Here is an 18,145-nt window from a genome sequence, read left to right as displayed (position 1 = left end):
TGTCTTAGGAATGAAGATGTGTGATATCAGAGGGTGCCACAAACCCATAGCAGTGTGGTACTGTGGCGTGAATCGGTTGGAGTATCATACTCTAGCAAAGAAATGGCGACTTCTCGCTGATCAAAAATATACTGTTTAATTTAGATTCACTAGCTTATTTTCGGAGTGAAACGGTTGAAGATGTCATAGGGGGGTTGATTAGGGGTGGTACCACGTGGATGACGGCTGTGGAGGTGTGTAATGACGGCTGTTGGTGACGGATGTTGGTGTATCACGTAGGGATGGTTGGGAAAACATGAATTACCAGATTGAGGTGTAATTTTTAACAAGAAATGTCTGAAAATGTCTTAGGAATCACTGTTAGGGGGTATGGGGGCAGTCAAATAATGGTACTGTAGCGTGAATTGTATGGAGTAACGTGTTCTACAGATTAACAGTTAAGATGGAGGTGTTAAAGAATTTTTACGATGGAGGGTAGGTGGCGAAAATCTAACTTGCACTCAAAGAAACGCTGTATTTTCGTTAAGGGTTCTCGGAAATACCTCAACAATGCCTAAAAATTTGCATCTAATATCAGCATTGCCCCCTGAAAATGATTGCTAGGAAGCTGTAGAATCTCAAATTCAGAGTCCTGTTTTAAAGGTTCTTTTAACTAGATTTGTAATTTATAACCGATTTATGTCATTTGGAAGGGTGGATTGCTAAAACATAAATCATTGGATTTAAAAGCATATTTTTGTAATGAAAATATCCGTAAATTTCCTTGGAATAATGAGAGTGCCAGAGGGTGTCGTATGTCATCCTTTGTTTACCAGGGTGTTGTGTACTGCCTTGGATTAATATACTTTTACACCTTAAAAGTTAGGGTGGAGGTTTTAAAGGGATTTTTCAGCAGAGGGAGACTGAAATCTAACATCCCAGTCTACGAAACGATGCATTGTCGTTAAAAAGCTCTTAATATGGCATAAATTTAACTCTAATATAAACGCCTTCTGGAAATGATTACTAGGGGGATGGGGAGGTGTATTGTCAGGATATTCTCAAATATTCATAAGTTTAGCTCAAAGAAAACGGGGTATTTCCTTAAAAGCTCCTTAATATGTCTTAAATTTGCATCTAACACCAACGTTTCCCTCTGGAAGGGATTGCTAGGGGGTGGGGCGTATTGTCGCGATGGTGTGAAATCTAACATCCCACTCCAAGAAACGATGCATTTTCGTTAAAAAGTTCTTAATAGAGCTTAAATTTGGATTTAACACGGTTCCTTTGGCATATATTACAATAAGCTGTTTTCACGTTTTATATTTTGTTTGTCGTGTTTTTTAACTGTTTTTTTTTTTCTATGTTTTTAGTATTGTTTGTAAATTTGTTTCAAATAGTAAAAATTGTATTTACAAAGTCTGTGTTTTTAAGATTTATTGTTTAGCACGATCAAGGTGATTACACAATTTAACCATCCCTTAGTCTTAATACATTTAGAGCAATTTTGTCTAAAAATAAATAATCCATCTGCGCGTTTAAAAATGGTGCTCTGCTAGGGGTTGACCTGAGCGTCTTACAGGGAAATCAATAGATAGCTATATGGGACTTCTATTTTTTTTGGCGAAAAACAATGGCATTACGGGGAACACCTGGCCGTCTTATAGGGAAATCAATAGATAGCTATAAGGATCTTCTATTTTTCAAGGGAAAAACAATGGCGCTTGCTAGGGAACACCTGGGACTGTCATGGAATAGACGGAGGTGTGTCTTGTGAAATCACGGGAATGTGTTATTTCTTGAATATATTTCCCTAATACAGAACATTGTCAATGTCTGTTTAGTTGTGCTGCTTAGAGCACTTTCCCATTGGAAGAAAATTAACCTTTCGAGTCCCATCGAGGACAAAGAACTAAAGAATTCAGAAAAAAGAAATGCATTGAGTGTTTGGCGCGAAAAAAACATGCCGAAAAAAGGTATTATGTGTCAGCGATGTGCGCCGTTGTTACATAAAAGTGCGCCGTCACTGCGTAAGTTGTATTCTGACCTTACATAAAGTATGCACCGTCATTAAGTTAAAAGAAAGAAAAACGCTTTGAACGTTTCGCGCTAAAAAAAAATGCCAAAAAGGTATTATGTAACAGTGATGAATGCGCCGTCATTACGTGACCTTACATAAGGTGTTTGCTGTCGTTAAGTTACAAGCGGGGTTTCCCCATGGCTCCTGGAGTCTAGCTTGTCACATACGATGGTGTCATCGATATTAGACCTGAAAGTTTAAAATGGGGTGTGTCGTTTGTCCTCATTGGAGTCCAGAGGGGTGTGTCGTGGGAATCTTACCAGCCGACCGCTAGAAACAACGACCGTATTGCACAGGTGCGAGGAATTAGGAGCTTCCCTATCTGGTCCTTTAAAATACCGAGGACATGTCACGGAAACACCATGCTATTTTCCTATTTGACTGTTTAAAGGCTAGTGTGTGTTGTGACGTCAGATGGCGGGAATCTTGCCAGAGATACGCTCGGAATCCTGCCACCTGACCGGTAGATATAGGTGACCGCATTGCACAGGTGCGAGGGACTGGGAGTTGCAGTTGTATACCCCCTAATGGGCTGCCAGAAATCCCAAGTTAATTTCGCAATGGGCCTCCAGGACAGATTGACCCCCACTACTGATAGAGCATTTATCTCTTAGCCCTTGATGAATTCTTTTATTAAGGATTAAGAAACCCATAGGCTGAATAAAAACCTTTACTTTTTTGTAGAAGCTTTCGTTGACAATTTTTCCAGATTTTAATCCTAAAAATCAAAACTATATCTTTTCATTTACTCAGTGTTTTCAGCTAATTTTTCGTTTAGAATTACATATGTTTGAGAGGAATATAGAGAGAGAATACAAAATAGTGAGAAGACCCGTCATGGGTCCGTGGCATCTGATTTAAATCTAATTAAACATTTGAATCGATAATGACATAGGCTATATGCATAACTAAAAGAAAGCACTTTTGTAATGTAAATTCTTATTCTATAATATTCATAAAGTTTCTATTAATCACATTTTCATGTTTCTTTCTATTTTTATACAGGCTATTAAATCAGGCTATTAAATCAATTGTTCTTATTTTTTCGCAATGCCTTGATGTTATTGATCGGGCGATTTCACAATGCCTATTAACAAAGAACAAATAACAAATTTATTATTTAGGGCTATGTCTGGCAACATTAGGATGAAGGAGGGGCAGAATTATGATTTTACTTAAGCCATGTCTTCATTATGTCTTTTTCAGGTGAAGTCGGCCGGATAAAAACAGGTTTTTGTTCATCGAAAAACAGACTTTTTTGAAAAAGCCACTTCAAATACGCCTGATTTTCCTTTTTGAGCCTTAAAAAGAACCAATGGAGACATGAGCTGCCTGAAAAAGTAAAAAAGCAAGGGCTACTTTGATTAAAAAGCCATAATGAAGACAAGTCCTGACTTTTTCTCAGAGAGTAATCTAAATTTGCTTGAAAATAGGGAAAGATTTTCAGTTTTCAACGTGTTACAAACAGTTTTCAGCGTATAATACAGTCCCGAAAAAGGCTAAAAGGCAATTTCAAACACATAATTTGGAAGATGGAAGAAACTGAATCTCAGCTATTGCATAATAGCAAAAACGTCGTCTTACGTTGAAAAATTAGAATGCGAATGACTGCAGAAAAATAGCATACAAATGTTTGAACAGGGAATGTAAACCTCAAGAATGACCATTTTCTGAATGTAACAAAACAAATCATGGAAAGGTAGAGTAATTCCTATATTGTTTTGTGTTTTTAGTAAAGCAATAGTTTTTCATAATCCAACAAACATAGCGAAATATCATCAGTTGGTTTATTTGCACTAGTTTTACTGATATATTTTAGATGGGTTGTAAAACAATGTTTTTTGTTCGTTTTAAGTTTCTTCTTCGCTCTTTACTTCCCTCAGAAAAACTTTAAAAATTAATCTTTCAAATAAGCACTTCAATAACATAAAAAATATAATAACTAGGCTAAAATTCATTAGCAATATGTAATTACTTTTCAAAGTTGTTTTATTGAACAGAGATAGCAAATAAGGCATAATATCCGTTTGAAATGAACATTTGAAGGAAGATTTTCCTTGTCACAAGCAACCATAGCAATGGTCTGATTAGCGTTTAATGAATTTCCTTTTCAGATTGAGAATCAAATTAAAGAAAATTCAGAAACTTAATAAGCCTTTTGTTTGTACTTGAAAGTTAAACGAAAAATATTTCGTATTTGACAAATAAGAGAGCAACAGTGGATATGAAAGGAAAACAAGTTGGTGATTGGTTTTGAAGATTAGAATTGGATGATCGGTACGACAAATGTTCGAAAAACAATATAAAGAAAAAGTTTTTTGTTTAATTGGCTTATAAATTCAAAGGTGCTGGTGCATTATGCAGTCACCGCAATATACCGTATGTGGAATGTCAAACAGGAAATACTTCAGTCAAACCGGACAGATAGATACCCCCATACCCTGTACTAAAACAGTTGTTAGATTGGAATTGATCTAATAAGAATGTTAAAATTACAATTTGGGATTTGCCAAAGACAGAAAAAGAGGCCGTTGAATTTTTACAGGATAAGGGGTCATTGCCCAAGACAAAAGAGTGTGAAAATGGACACGCCATGACTTTATGCTTGTAAGAGAAGCATATTGGACAATATTGGAGGTGTTGGGTACGGCAATATAAGCGAAAAGTCGGTTTACCTACCCTAACATTCAACATACAGTATATAGCCCGCATAATGCACCAGTACCAATATAATGAAAAGTTTTATAGTCAAGTTTGTTGGTAATGACGGGACAAAGAAAAATATAAATTATGAAATAAATTGAGCTATAGAATGAACAAGTTTATTACTTAAATTTGAACAGGATGAATAACCCTGTCATTGTAATGAAATCCCTTTTCATTGAAAATGTAATGAAGAATCCATGACCTATGGCTAATGATTTCAATTTTGATTGGATTTATCAGAAAATTCAGAGAAATCTTTAAATTTTTCAAATCGCGTATTCAAAGTTGTTCAATTATTAAACTATTAAATAATATCTAGTTGTGTATTATTGTGTATGCTTGTGCATTATTCAGTACAAATTAGCTTAGGATCAGTTGAAATTTACATTAAAGGTATATTTTTATTAAGATAAAGATGGTATTTTGGTTGGTTTAGGTCATATTAGGTTAGGTATTTTATATAATGTGTTTTGTGCAGCCCCCTTCCGCTATTCTTTGGTGTGCTTTCCGTAATTTTGTTATTAAAGTAGCGATTTTCGTCACATTGTGATATATTTCATTATGATTAACCTAACTTCACTTCTCGATTGTGTAAAGGCTAATACACAAGTACCCTAATTTGTTTGTTTGTTGTCAAGAGTTGTATTCATTGGTACTAGTGCATTAGATGGTCACTTTTACATACTCTGCAAGGAAACCAGTCATGAAATGACAGACAAAACCCGCCAGAGACCGGTTATTTTCAGAGAGACCACTATTAAGAAATAGAATACAGAGTAGTTTTCATTGCGTCTACGATATTTAAACTGTTGTTTTTGGGGTTTAGGGAGGGGGAAAGGTACCTAGATTAGGTTAGGTTATGTATTTAATATATGCTATGCTTTACCCACCACCCCCCCCCTCCTTAATGTGCAAATATATAGCCCAAATTTGGTTCTAAACTATTATATATTCATCATATTTTATTTTATTTCATTAGCACTAACCAAACTTGACTTTTCAGAAGTGACCATCTAATGCGCCAGTACCCATTCATTCTTTCAAAGAGCCACAAATTGGCTATGACCATTGGCCAGGCGTATAATTTCAGAGGAATATAGAAACAACCAACCTTCTTTAAACATCCTACGAACGAGTCTATTTCACGAACAAATTCATATTCAGCGTTATGCATTGCCCCAATATAGATTCTTGATGACGTCATATAGACCCTTGATTCTTTTAAAGGCCAGTAAGTAGAATATCCATCAATGCTGAGAGTTATTTCATCAGACCTTCTTTGAAGGCGTATTGTATGGTAGTGGCCATTGTCCAGATCAATAGACAGTGGTTTTATGTTGTTGTCTATAACATTCTCCCCGTCTCGGCGATAAATTATTTGGATCGTTCCACGCGATAAACCAAGATATATGTAGTTCTCTCGAGAACTTCCTAAAAAAGGAATGATTTAAGGCTCCACTATTTGTGAGAATGAAACGACTACATTAACAAAAAATCTTTCCAGGAATTTTCAAGAATAGAAATTAGATTATTTATTGAAAAAGCCAAAAAAATTAACTTGAGTCCGACATTTCTCTCCAAATAATGTTAGGGACATGAAAAGGTTAATCATGCTTTAACTACTTCCCTTTAAAACTATAAATCTTTTCAAACACAAAAACGTTTTATAACAATTTAGTGATAAAGGAATTTCGGCATGGGTCGCCTTACTCAGAAGGCGAGAATAACCAGGCCACTCGCGTAGTCTCAACAGGTTGCTAGTATGTTGGTGCCTAGAAGCCGAGTGGCTCTTGAAGGAACGACAAGCCTTTTATGTGTCAAACTCGTGCATCTTGGAACTATAACAAAGCAAAATTTGTCTTCTGGTTAAATGGTTGAATTTTCGGCTTATCTACAGCAAACTAATAGAAAAATATTCCCTCCTGGGTCAATTAAATTAAAAAATAGTTTTTCCAGCTTAAAGTAGAAAATCAACATTTAAACTTAAAAAGAACAGAAATTATTCCGTATATAAGGGGGGCCACCCGTTCCTCAATCCTTGCTCTTTACGCTAAAGTTTTAAAACCCTTTCAAAATATTTCCGATTCCAATTCTGCAGCTCTTGTATTTTAAGAGTCGTTCTTAAAGAATTGGAAGAAAAAGTTAAACCTTAGCGTGATAGGGGAAAAAGAGGTTTTAAAGGGGGACTAGCAACCCTCCAATCTTGTTGGTCACATACATAGAGGTGGAATATATTCGCTGAAAATATTTGCGTATGGCAAAATTACCAATGACAACACGCTAAAACAAGCGCAACGCAATTAAGTAAACACAGATGGAGCTAAGTAAACACAAAATTTCCGTATCAATTACTTTTTCAGACAAGCTAAAACCACAAGACTCAAAGTGAATGGGATCACATAGACAGATAAAAATAGATAGGAAAGTAATGAAAAATAAACGAATTTCAAAAATTTAACCAAGTCTAATTTATAGTATTTATTACAGGATTAGTTCTGCCCTAGGATGGATGTACGGGTGATGGACTGTCTGTCAACAAATGAAATAAAATCATATTTATGCAATTCTGGACAAGGCTTGTGCCAGCTATGTATTGACTTTTTCTCCAATTACCCTTGGCCCTTAACTTTTTCATCAAAGTCCACCAACTTGATTCTAATTCAAAAATCAGTTATAATAAAATAAGGTACAAAAAGCTTAAAAAGAAAAAAAACGCATTTCATAGCAATACTGTTTAGCTAGTTGAAATAGGATAAAAGTTTAGACATTTGAATGAAAGAATGAATGAAAATTTTGCTGCCCATAAAGACACACGAAGGTGTTATAATGGAGTAAATAGAAAAAAAATATACAGAAACGAATAGATGAACAAACAATAGCAGTTAAAAGATGCACATAACGCTCAATCATTGCCTAGGAAAATAAACGAGACTGATCAAGCCTTTCAAAAATCTTTCACGGTGACTCTCAGCTATAGCTAGAAGTTTAGCCAAAGTGGTCATCACCTGTTTCTAGAGAAAAATGTTCCAGACAGCTGAAAGAGCAATGGCATGCAGATGAAAAAAGGAGCTATAGACTCTGGCTAGTATACGTCTGTTATATCGGACTTTGCAGCAAACAGAAATCCCAAAGTTTTTCACAGCTCTTCACCAAGATGCACAAGCAGAAATGTGCGTGACAATTTGACAAAGTCAGTACCGATGGAAAGGCCAAGACAATTACTACTTGCAGATGGGGAAACATTTTAACTTCCCACCTGCACACCTTCCGTCGTAGCTAGAGACCGGCCAAACATAAGAACCTTACTCTTAGATGCATTGAAGAACAAACCCATATTTTCGTTGTCGCAACTAAGGACAGACGAATTTTCCTCAATTGATAACAGTGTCTAGGTAAGGCTTAAAATATCATCAGCATAACTAAGGAGATAAAGGTCAAGACCTCTAAATATGCTTCTCATTACAACTTTCTCGTGAGCTTTTAAAACGCTTTTATTATAAAAGGGTGGTGACGTTTTACCTCATTGGCCGATACTTTTCCACACTGTAATTGAAGCTTTGCTTGATACGATACCATTCTGAATATGTACATTTTTATTAACTTTGAGCTGCGCGTACAAATTTTTGAAAACCCTCACAACAGAGCTATCAAGACCACGACTTTTCACAGAGTATAGTAGCTGAGGGTGGACGCCAGAATCGAAGACACGTGAAACATCATGTGCTGCCAGAATCAGTATATCATCATTTCTTTCAATTTTAACGACAATATTTAGAATTATTGGATTTATATGTTCGTGGCTGTGACCAGCCTTAAAACCAAACTGATTTTTCGAGGCAAAGAATGCAGCGTTTAAGTCATCAACTACCACCAGCTCTGAGTAACTGAAGTGCGTTTTTAGCTTGTCGCGGTGTATCAAAAAGGCATATCGGTAACATAAGGTAGAAAGAGCTTATAGTATTAAGTTGACACTTCCAACATACTACTACTGCTACTAGCGGTACAGCTACTACTGTTAGTTGCCTAATACTAGGAGTACTAGTAGTACTCCTACCACTATTACTGGCACTACTGCTACAACTAAGGCTAAGGTTATGAAGGTGAAAATTTCAGGGAATATCGAGAGAGGAAGATGAACTGAATCAAAAGACACTGTGTGCATACAGGTACTCAATAGGACGTATCAGCAATGGCCCAGGAACTATTTACAGAAATAAGCTGAATCTTTCAGCTGAGGGGGTTTTTGAAATAAACAAATGGTGTTATGCGCACATTGCTACTAATACTACTATTATTACCACTACGACGACAACTATTGCTACTACTGGAGCTAAGGGTACGAAGGTGAAGCTTTCAGGGAATGTTTAAGGGGATGTTGAATTTAATCAAAACTTAGTATGAGCATGCAGATTGTCAAAAGGGTGCACAAGCAATATCTCAGGAACAGCCTAGATTATTAAATTGAAACTTTCAGAATATGTTAAGGTGATTTTGAACAAACCAAATGGTGCATTATGCATGCTACTACTACCACTACCTCACTAATTAAGTATTCTTAGTAGTAGTAGTAGTAGTAGTAGAAGTAGTAGTAGTAGTAGTAGTAGCAGTAGTAGAGCTGAGAGTACTAAGTTGAAACTTCCAGGCCGTGTTGAGAGGGATATTGGACTAATCGAAAGCCACCGTTCATACTGCTGCTACTAATCCTGCTGCTTTTTCCGCTACTATTACTACCATTGCGGCGACTACTACTATTGAGGCTAAGGATCAAAAGGTGAAACTTTCGGGAAATGCTTAGGGGTCAAAACACGCACAAATCCATTAAAGTGATTGGTGCTATGTACGAGAATAACACTGCTACGGTTAAGGTAGGGAATGAGGTTAGCAGCTGATTCCATATTAAATCAGAAGTTAATCAGGGTTGTGTTCTATCCCCCTTTATATGGATTACTTTGATGGACTTTGTCTTAAGGAGAACAGGAAAAGCAATGGGAGGACATGGAATCAAATTTGGAAGAAAACTTTCCAGGACTTTCCAGATTATGCTGATGATTTAAGCATCCTAGGTGAAAGTGTGAGCAAAACGAATGAACTTTCCGAAGGTTTGAGAGTTTAGGGTGCTAGAATGGATTTGGAAATTAATTTTAAGAAGGCTAAATCGCTAAGTCGCTAAGGCTGCACAAAAAATTCTGAATATGTACTTAGAAAGTATTATAGTGTATTATGTGCATCAAAGTAGGCCATAAGGCAAAATAGAAGCAAATATTATTTTTCACATCCCTTTTTCCAGCTACGCTACAACGGTTTCAACAGCAAAAATGGCTACATAGTACCTATTAAATAGATCTTAACATACGTACCTATTAGATAGTTAGCTTCGAATTGCTTCTAGATGTGCAATTCAATAGAAGCATAGTACATAAGGTTCATGGGATTAGGCCAAAAAATAGAACTAAAACAAACAACTAAAACCTTCTATGGCACTTTCCATTCAGAGGGCATGAGTTTAACTAAACTTACCGTAAGAACAGGATTGATTCTTTTTTCAATTTACACAACAATACAAGAAGGTTATGAGAAGCCATGAAAATGTGTGAACATGTAAAATGCTCCTCTAAACTTCAACATCTAAGTTCAATAAGCTTTACAAAGTATTAAGACACAAACATATGAACACTTGAGATACTTTACACACATATAGGAAATGTTTGCTTGAACAGTAAGGAAAAAGAACAGCAATCTATAATATATATATATATATATATATATATATATATATATATATATATATATATATATATGTATATATAGATTGCTGTTCTTTTTCCTTACTGTTCAAGCAAACATTTCATATATGTGTGTAAAGTTTCATATATGTGTGTATGTATGTGTGTGTGTATATATATATATATATATATATATATATATATATATATGTGTGTGTGTGTGTATATATATATATATATATGTATATATATATATATATATATATATATATGTATATATATATATATATATATATATATATATATATATATATATATATATATATATATATATATATATATATATATATATATATATATATATATATATATATATATATATATATATATATATATATATATATATATATATATATATATATATATATATATATATATCTCACAAATGGGTCTCATAAAAAGTGTTAAAAGTTTCTTTTTTTGTTAAGGTTTCTTCTTTTACTTTTTTAATGTGGCTCTTCACATTTTATCCATATTATTCATATATGGAATTATTCTTATTTAAATTATGCTAATCAACGATTAAACTTGAGCTAGTTCTTGCCTAAGATTCCTTATAAAAAAACTATTCTCTAATAAGCATTTTCCTTGCATAGAAGCTTGTCAATTTAATTTAGAAGACAATCCACTGGGTTATATCTAGTTGAAAAAGGCGCATTCTTTTAGGTTTTTCATTCATATCTATTTTTATAATCCCCCATAATAATGACCAAAATTACTGTCAAATATTGATTCAAAGTTTGATCTAAAAAACTACATGGACTAGGGAATGTGTAACAGTCATTTGGACTTTAGATAGCTACTGGCAAAATATCCGTAAAATTGTCCTAGCAGAAGTTCTTTTTGCGTCCGTTTCGTGACTCTATTAGAATTCCTAGTCTGACATCGGATACACTACCTAATTTCCTCAGGCTTAACACTAAAGCCCACTAAAGAGTCTACTAAAGCCTTGACAGAACAGTCTGGGAAACTTGTTATGAATTTCTCCAAAACTAACATCTAGAATTTCTTTATTTCCGAAAAGAGATATAGAAATGTTGTCCAACCAGAGTTTTAATTGCCCAACCAGAAATGTTGCCCAGCCAGAGTATATATATATATATATATATATATATATATATATATAAAACTCTCCGTCAATATTTACCTGCAAGTAGTATTGCACCCGAAGCTTTTCTTGTTTTCATCATGAAGCTTATTTCATCCTGAGTGGTTATCATTGGTTCGATTCCACCTTGTGTGGGGTCAAATATAATAAGCTCAGTTCCTTTTAAAGATGCCTCCATTGGTCTTTTTCCTGGAATATAAAATTCTTAGTAAAAATGTAGAATATTTTTGTTAAATAAGCCAAGAATAAATTTCCTTTTTTACTTATAGATAATCCTTAAAAACAATCTGGAATTTTGTACCATAGTACTTCACATGCAAGAGGAGGTAATTCGCCCTCCTAAACTCACTTAATATGATGATAATCTTGCAAAAAGGTTTTTTTTGTGAAATGAAAGATGAGATTCATATGGTTACTTGCACAAATTCAAAAGGGTTGTGGGTATCCATCAGGAGTAATATATCTCAAATGATCCTCCTAGAAAAATAAAGAAAACTCAACTTATAAAACTATATTTTGCACTTCAACCCCCTCCCAGGATAGAATTTCTTAGAGATGTCCCCTTTTAAGAGATAATTTTAATTTTTGGAGATTTGTAATTGTTAAGCTTTAATTTGGGTTGCAGTGGTAGCTAGCAACCTAGTAAGAGACGATCACGTCCAATACTGAAAAACGTAATAGCCCATAACTCCTGAAAATAGTGTCAGATCAAAATAAGAAGTGAACTATTAGATCCGTCTTGTCGGAAATCCTTACGTAGGAAACTTACCATCCCTTGGCTTGAACGACGAGAAAAATTTATTGGCTTGAAAAACAAGATAGGTTGCTTGAAGTACGATATTCTGCATATACGACAACTTTTTTTTTCCTCCACGCTAGCGGGGCACTGGAACGTCATAGGAAGATTTTTATTAGTTCATTTTAAAGGAAATTGCTCCATCTAGTACCTTTTGTAAATGAAAAAAAAATTTAGTTTTTAAAACAAAATCAATTTTTACAAGAAACTGCAGTTTTGTTCAACACTTTAGTAGCAAATCATATTGTATGTGAAGATCAAAATATGATTTTTTTACATTATAAAAAGCATGTAAATACAGTTGTATAAACTGTAGTATTTTTTTAGGGTTTTAACAAAAAATATGATTTGCCATTTGAAACTAGAATATTTCCTGAAAGTTGTTAATAAAATAATTTTGTTTCATCCCTCAATTCAAAGTTATAATTTTCTCCTGGAACCAAACTTTTTTGGCTTAAATCCTATACTGAGTATCCCTATAACGTTGTGCTATATTTCTTTGGAAAAAAAATCCAAGATAAATTTAACTTTATTTGTTACAGCAATCACCGAACTCATAGCAAAGAACGAGCTTGGCACTGGAACATCATAGAGACTGTTTAGTGGCTCTCTTATTTCAGTTGAGCATTGCGAAGGCTATGTAAACTGCAAACGTATTTGTTGTCTTAGCAATAATTTTTATTTTTCAATTCCAACTTGAAAAATATCTGAAAGTTTTAAAATAATTTTTGTTTTCTTTCGATTCAATGAACCTGTCACGTCATCATATGGTTAGAAGTTTATACTTTGAAAAGATCCGAGTTGCAGCGGTAGCTAGCAACCTAGTAAGAGACGTTACATAAAGGATCTATATAGATCGTTATGAATTGGGATTATGTAAGTTTCGTTCGATATAGCTGAAACCTAGTAAAGAACAAACCACGGAACGTAGTAACTAAAAGTTAAGATAATAAAATCATCTGTTGAAAAGTTACTCTTCTGGTGATAAGAAGAGACGGGTAAAAAGAGCTGTAGGTTTCCTCAATTTTTATATAATTGCCCTAATTTTTTCCATATCAGGGACTGATAAAATAAACAATACTAAGTAAAAAAAGATCATGCGTTGGCACAATTTTAATGCGTTCGTAAATTGTCCTAGCAATTGCGATACCACTCCAGTAGAAGTGACCGTATTGACCCGGACACCCACCCCTGCTGCCATCTACAATTTAGTTTAATGCTGACGGGACATAATTTATTCAAGGATTATCGATCGAGTCTAATGTGTGTGTGTCAAGGTCAATCGATCTGTTGTTGTTTGGCCACGTGTAATGGCACGAGGGGTGATTTACATAATCGATGGGGGAAATAATTTATTCAAGGATTATCGATCGAGTCTAATGGGGGTCAAGGTCAATCGATCTGTTGTTGTTTGGCCACGTGTAATGGCATAAGGGGTGATTTACATAATCGCTCAGGGAATTATTGATTTATGACACTGTGGGGTGATTTACATAATCACTAGGGGAAATTATTGATTCACGATGGGGGAATTATGAAACAAACATGACTTCATTATTGTTTGGCTAACCTAACCTGTGAACTTGATTTACATAATCGGCGGGGAAATTGATGATTCACGAAGAGGTAATTAAGAAACATTAAGTCTTCTTTAATCTGTGATTTACATAATCGCTAGGGGAAATTATTGATTCACGATGGGGGAATTATGAAACAAACATGGCTTCATTGTTGTTTGGTTAGCTTAACCTGAGAAATTGATTTACATAATCGGCGGGGAAATTATTGATTCACGAAGAGGGAATTAAGAAACATTAAGGCTTCTTTAATCTGTGATTTAAATAATCGCTAGGGGAAATTATTGATTCACTATGGGGGTATTATGTAACAAACATGGCTTCATTGTTGTTTGGTTAGCTTAACCTGAGAAATTGATTTACATAATCGGCGGGGAAATTGTTGATTCACGAAGAGGGAATTAAGAAACATTAAGGCTTCTTTAATCTTTAGGCCTGAGGGATTTATTTATTATTGTTGTTTTTGGACAAGTGCATGCCAATAAACCACGTGGTGCTGTCACGAGTCAGAACACCTGTGCTGTCGACCTCAATTCACCTATCGTGAATCAATAATTCCCCTTAGAAACAACAAATTAATTTCCCTTTCTTGACAGATCAATCAATCAATGACATCATCTGTCAGACTTTAAAAATTTTCGCCTAGAAACATTTCTCCAGGAATAGATCCAGGTCATTAATGTCTTTGCCTCGGGAACAGTTCTACTGGTCGAACTCCAAAGGATATTAATAACCAAAGGCCATGGAAACAATTAGGCAAGAAACATCTTAGCGATGAATTGTTTTAGCGTGCGAGAAGGTTTCCTATTAATTTGAAATGCGTTAGCACAGAGATGACAATAACAAAGGAACACGCTGAATTTGCGTTTAGGGATTATTTGGGCGAAACCGTTTTAGACAGGTAATGGAACTATTTCGGCGAAACAGATAGAGACATTTTAAAAGAATATTTTTGAAGAGATTTTAGAAGAGAATTTAATGGTGAAACTCTGTGGTCGTTATAATACACAAGTTTCATTTGAACAGTGTTGTGAGGTCCTCTAACCCAACCCCAAAGGGTTCCAATCCTCATACCCCAACCCCGAAGGAAGCCCCGGTCCTCAAAGGTCCACCGGGCTCCCAAAGGCCCTCCACCGGTCCCCAAATGTCCCCCAGGCCCCCAACGGCCCCCCCCGGACACTCAAAGGTCCCCCAAGCTCCCAAAGGGCCACCGGCACCCCCAAAGGCCCACCCCCGCCCCTCAACGGCCATCCCCGGGCCCCCCACAGGCCCCTCGCGCGCCCACCGGACCCCCGGGGTCCCAACGGCCCTCCACCGGTCCCCACATGTCACCCAGACACCCAAAGGCCCTCCCTGTGCCCCAAAGGCCCTCCCTGTGCCCCAAAGGCCCTCCCCCGGCCCCCCTCCTCCTCCTCCCACCTCCTCCTCCTCCTCCTCCTCCTCATCCTCCTCCTCCTCCTCCTCCTCCTCCTCCTCCTCCTCCTCCTCCCACCTCCTTCCTCCTCCTCCTCCCTCCTCCTTCTACCTCCTCCTCCCACCTCCTCCTTCCTCCTCCTCCTCCCCTCCCCTCCCCCCCCATTCCCTCATCATTTTTTATACTTTTTTGTGCATTGAGACACAGAACGACCCCCTGCCCCCGGCCCCTCCCCCTCCAAAGGTCTGATTTTTTCAAAGTTCATTTTGAATTTCTTTCATTGAAATGCAAGAGTTGGAATATTTCAGTAGTGTTTGGTTGTGGTTTACCTTGTCACAGTTACATTTTCTTGATTTTTCAAAGTTCATTTTGAATTTCTTTCGTTGAAATGCAAGAGTTGGAATATTTCAGTAGTGTGATGTTGTAGTTTACCATGTCACAGTTACATTCCCTTAATTTTTCAAAGTTCATTTTGAATTTCTTTCGTTGAAATGCAAGAGTTGGAATATTTCACTAGTGTGTTGTTGTAGTTTACCCTGTCACAGTTACATTCCATTAATTTTTGATAGTCCATTTTGAATTTCTTTCGTTGAAATGCAAGAGTTGGAATATTTCAGTAGTGTTTGGTTGAGGTTTACCATGTCACAGTTACATTCTCTTGATTTTTGTTAGTTCATTTTGAATTTCTTTCATTGAAATGCAAGAGTTGGAATATTTCAGTAGTGTGATGTTGTAGTTTACCATGTCACAGTTACATTCCCTTAATTTTTCAAAGTTCATTTTGAATTTCTTTCGTTGAAATGCAAGAGTTGGAATATTTCAGTAGTGTGATGTTGTAGTTTACCCTGTCACAGTTACATTCCCTTAATTTTTGATAGTCCATTTCGAATTTCTTTCGTTGAAATGCAAGAGTTGGAATATTTCAGTAGTGTTTGGTTGCGGTTTACCTTGTCACAGTTACATTTTCTTGATTTTTCAAAGTTCATTTTGAATTTCTTTCATTGAAATGCAAGAGTTGGAATATTTCAGTAGTGTTTGGTCGTGGTTTACCTTGTCACAGTTACATTTTCTTTATTTTTCAAAGTTCATTTTGAATTTCTTTCGTTGAAATGCAAGAGTTGGAATATTTCAGTAGTGTTTGGTTGCGGTTTACCTTGTCACAGTTACATTCACTTTATTTTTCAAAGTTAATTTTGAATTTCTTTCGTTGAAATGCAAGAGTTGGAATATTTCACTAGTGTTTGGTTGTGGTTTACCATGTCACAGTTACATTCCCTTAATTTTTCAAAGTTCATTTTGAATTTCTTTCATTGAAATTCAAGAGTTGGAATATTTCAGTAGTGTTTGGTTGCAGTTTACCATGTCACAGTTACATTTTCTTGATTTTTCAAAGTTCATTTTGAATTTCTTTCGTTGAAATGCAAGAGTTGGAATATTTCAGTAGTGTTTGGTCGTGGTTTACCTTTTCACAGTTACATTCCCTTAATTTTTCAAAGTTCATTTTGAATTTATTTCGTTTAAATGCAAGAGTTGGAATATTTCAGTAGTGTTTGGTTGAGGTTTACCTTGTCACAGTTACATTCACTTTATTTTTCAAAGTTCATTTTGAATTTCTTTCGTTGAAATGCAAGAGTTGGAATATTTCACTAGTGTTTGGTTGTGGTTTACCATGTCACAGTTACATTTTCCTGATTTTTCAAAGTTTATTTTGAATTTCTTTCATTGAAATGCAAGAGTTGGAATATTTCACTAGTGTTTGGTTGTGGTTTACCATGTCACAGTTACATTTTCCTGATTTTTCAAAGTTTATTTTGAATTTCTTTAATTGAAATGCAAGAGTTGGAATATTTCAGTAGTGTTTGGTTGTGGTTTACCTTGTCACAGTTAAATTTTCTTTATTTTTCAAAGTTAATTTTGAATTTCTTTCATTGAAATGAAAGAGTTGGAATATTTCAGTAGTGTGATGTTTTGGTTTACATTGTCAGAGTTACATTTTCTTGATTTTTCAAAGTTCATTTTGAATTTCTTTAGTTGACATGCAAGAGTTGGAATATTTCAGTAGTGTTTGGTTGTGGTTTACCTTGTCACAGTTACATTTTCCTGATTCTTCAAAGTTCTTTTTGAATTTCTTTCGTTGAAAATCAAGAGTTTAAATCTGTCACCAGTCTTTGGTTATGATTTAGCTTGACATAGCTAAATTTTCATTATTTTTCAAAGTTCATTTGATTTTATTTCGTTGAAATGAAAGAGATAATATATTTCAGTAGAGTGTTATTATGGTTTACCTTGTCAAAGTTACATTTTATTGATTATTCAAATTTAAATTTTAATTTCTTTCGTTGAAATGAAAGAGTTTGAATATTTCAGTAGTGTTTGATTGTGGTTTACCTTCTCATAGTTACATTTTCTTGATTTTTAAAAGTTCATTTTGAATTTCTTTCGTTGAAATGCAAGAGATGTAATATTTCAGTAGAGTTTGGTTGTGGTTTAACTTGTCACAGTTACATTTCTTGATTGTACAAAGTTCATTTTGAATTTCTTTTGTCGAAATGCAAGAGTTGGAATATTTCAGTAGTGTTTGGTTCTGGTTTACCTTGTCAAAGCTACATTTTCTTGATTTTTCAAAGTTCATTTTGAATTTCTTTCGTTGAAATGCTAGAGTTGGAATATTTCAGTAGTGTTTGGTTGTGGTTTACCTTGTC

General features: G+C 35.2%; 1 protein-coding gene across 1 annotated transcript in view; it reads right to left on the bottom strand.

The window, feature by feature from the left end:
- The window catches only part of Nrx-1 (Neurexin 1), a 128,479-nt gene that overhangs the window by 80,667 nt on the left and 29,667 nt on the right, over positions 1 to 18,145 (bottom strand). The window contains exons 3-4 of the mRNA XM_089091634.1: positions 11,696 to 11,845; positions 5,877 to 6,196 (exon numbers count right to left, since the gene is read on the bottom strand). Of these exons, the coding sequence (XP_088947760.1) occupies positions 5,877 to 6,196; positions 11,696 to 11,845 (470 nt within the window). The remainder of the gene's footprint in view (positions 1 to 5,876; positions 6,197 to 11,695; positions 11,846 to 18,145) is intronic.

The sequence above is a fragment of the Artemia sp. Qi Xiang Cuo genome, chromosome 7, assembly GCF_049724085.1.
Source record: "Artemia sp. Qi Xiang Cuo chromosome 7, ASM4972408v1, whole genome shotgun sequence".
Lineage (NCBI taxonomy): Eukaryota > Metazoa > Arthropoda > Branchiopoda > Anostraca > Artemiidae > Artemia > Artemia sp. Qi Xiang Cuo.
Note: the sequence above shows the minus strand (reverse complement) of the source record. Positions and strands in the feature narration are given on the sequence as shown.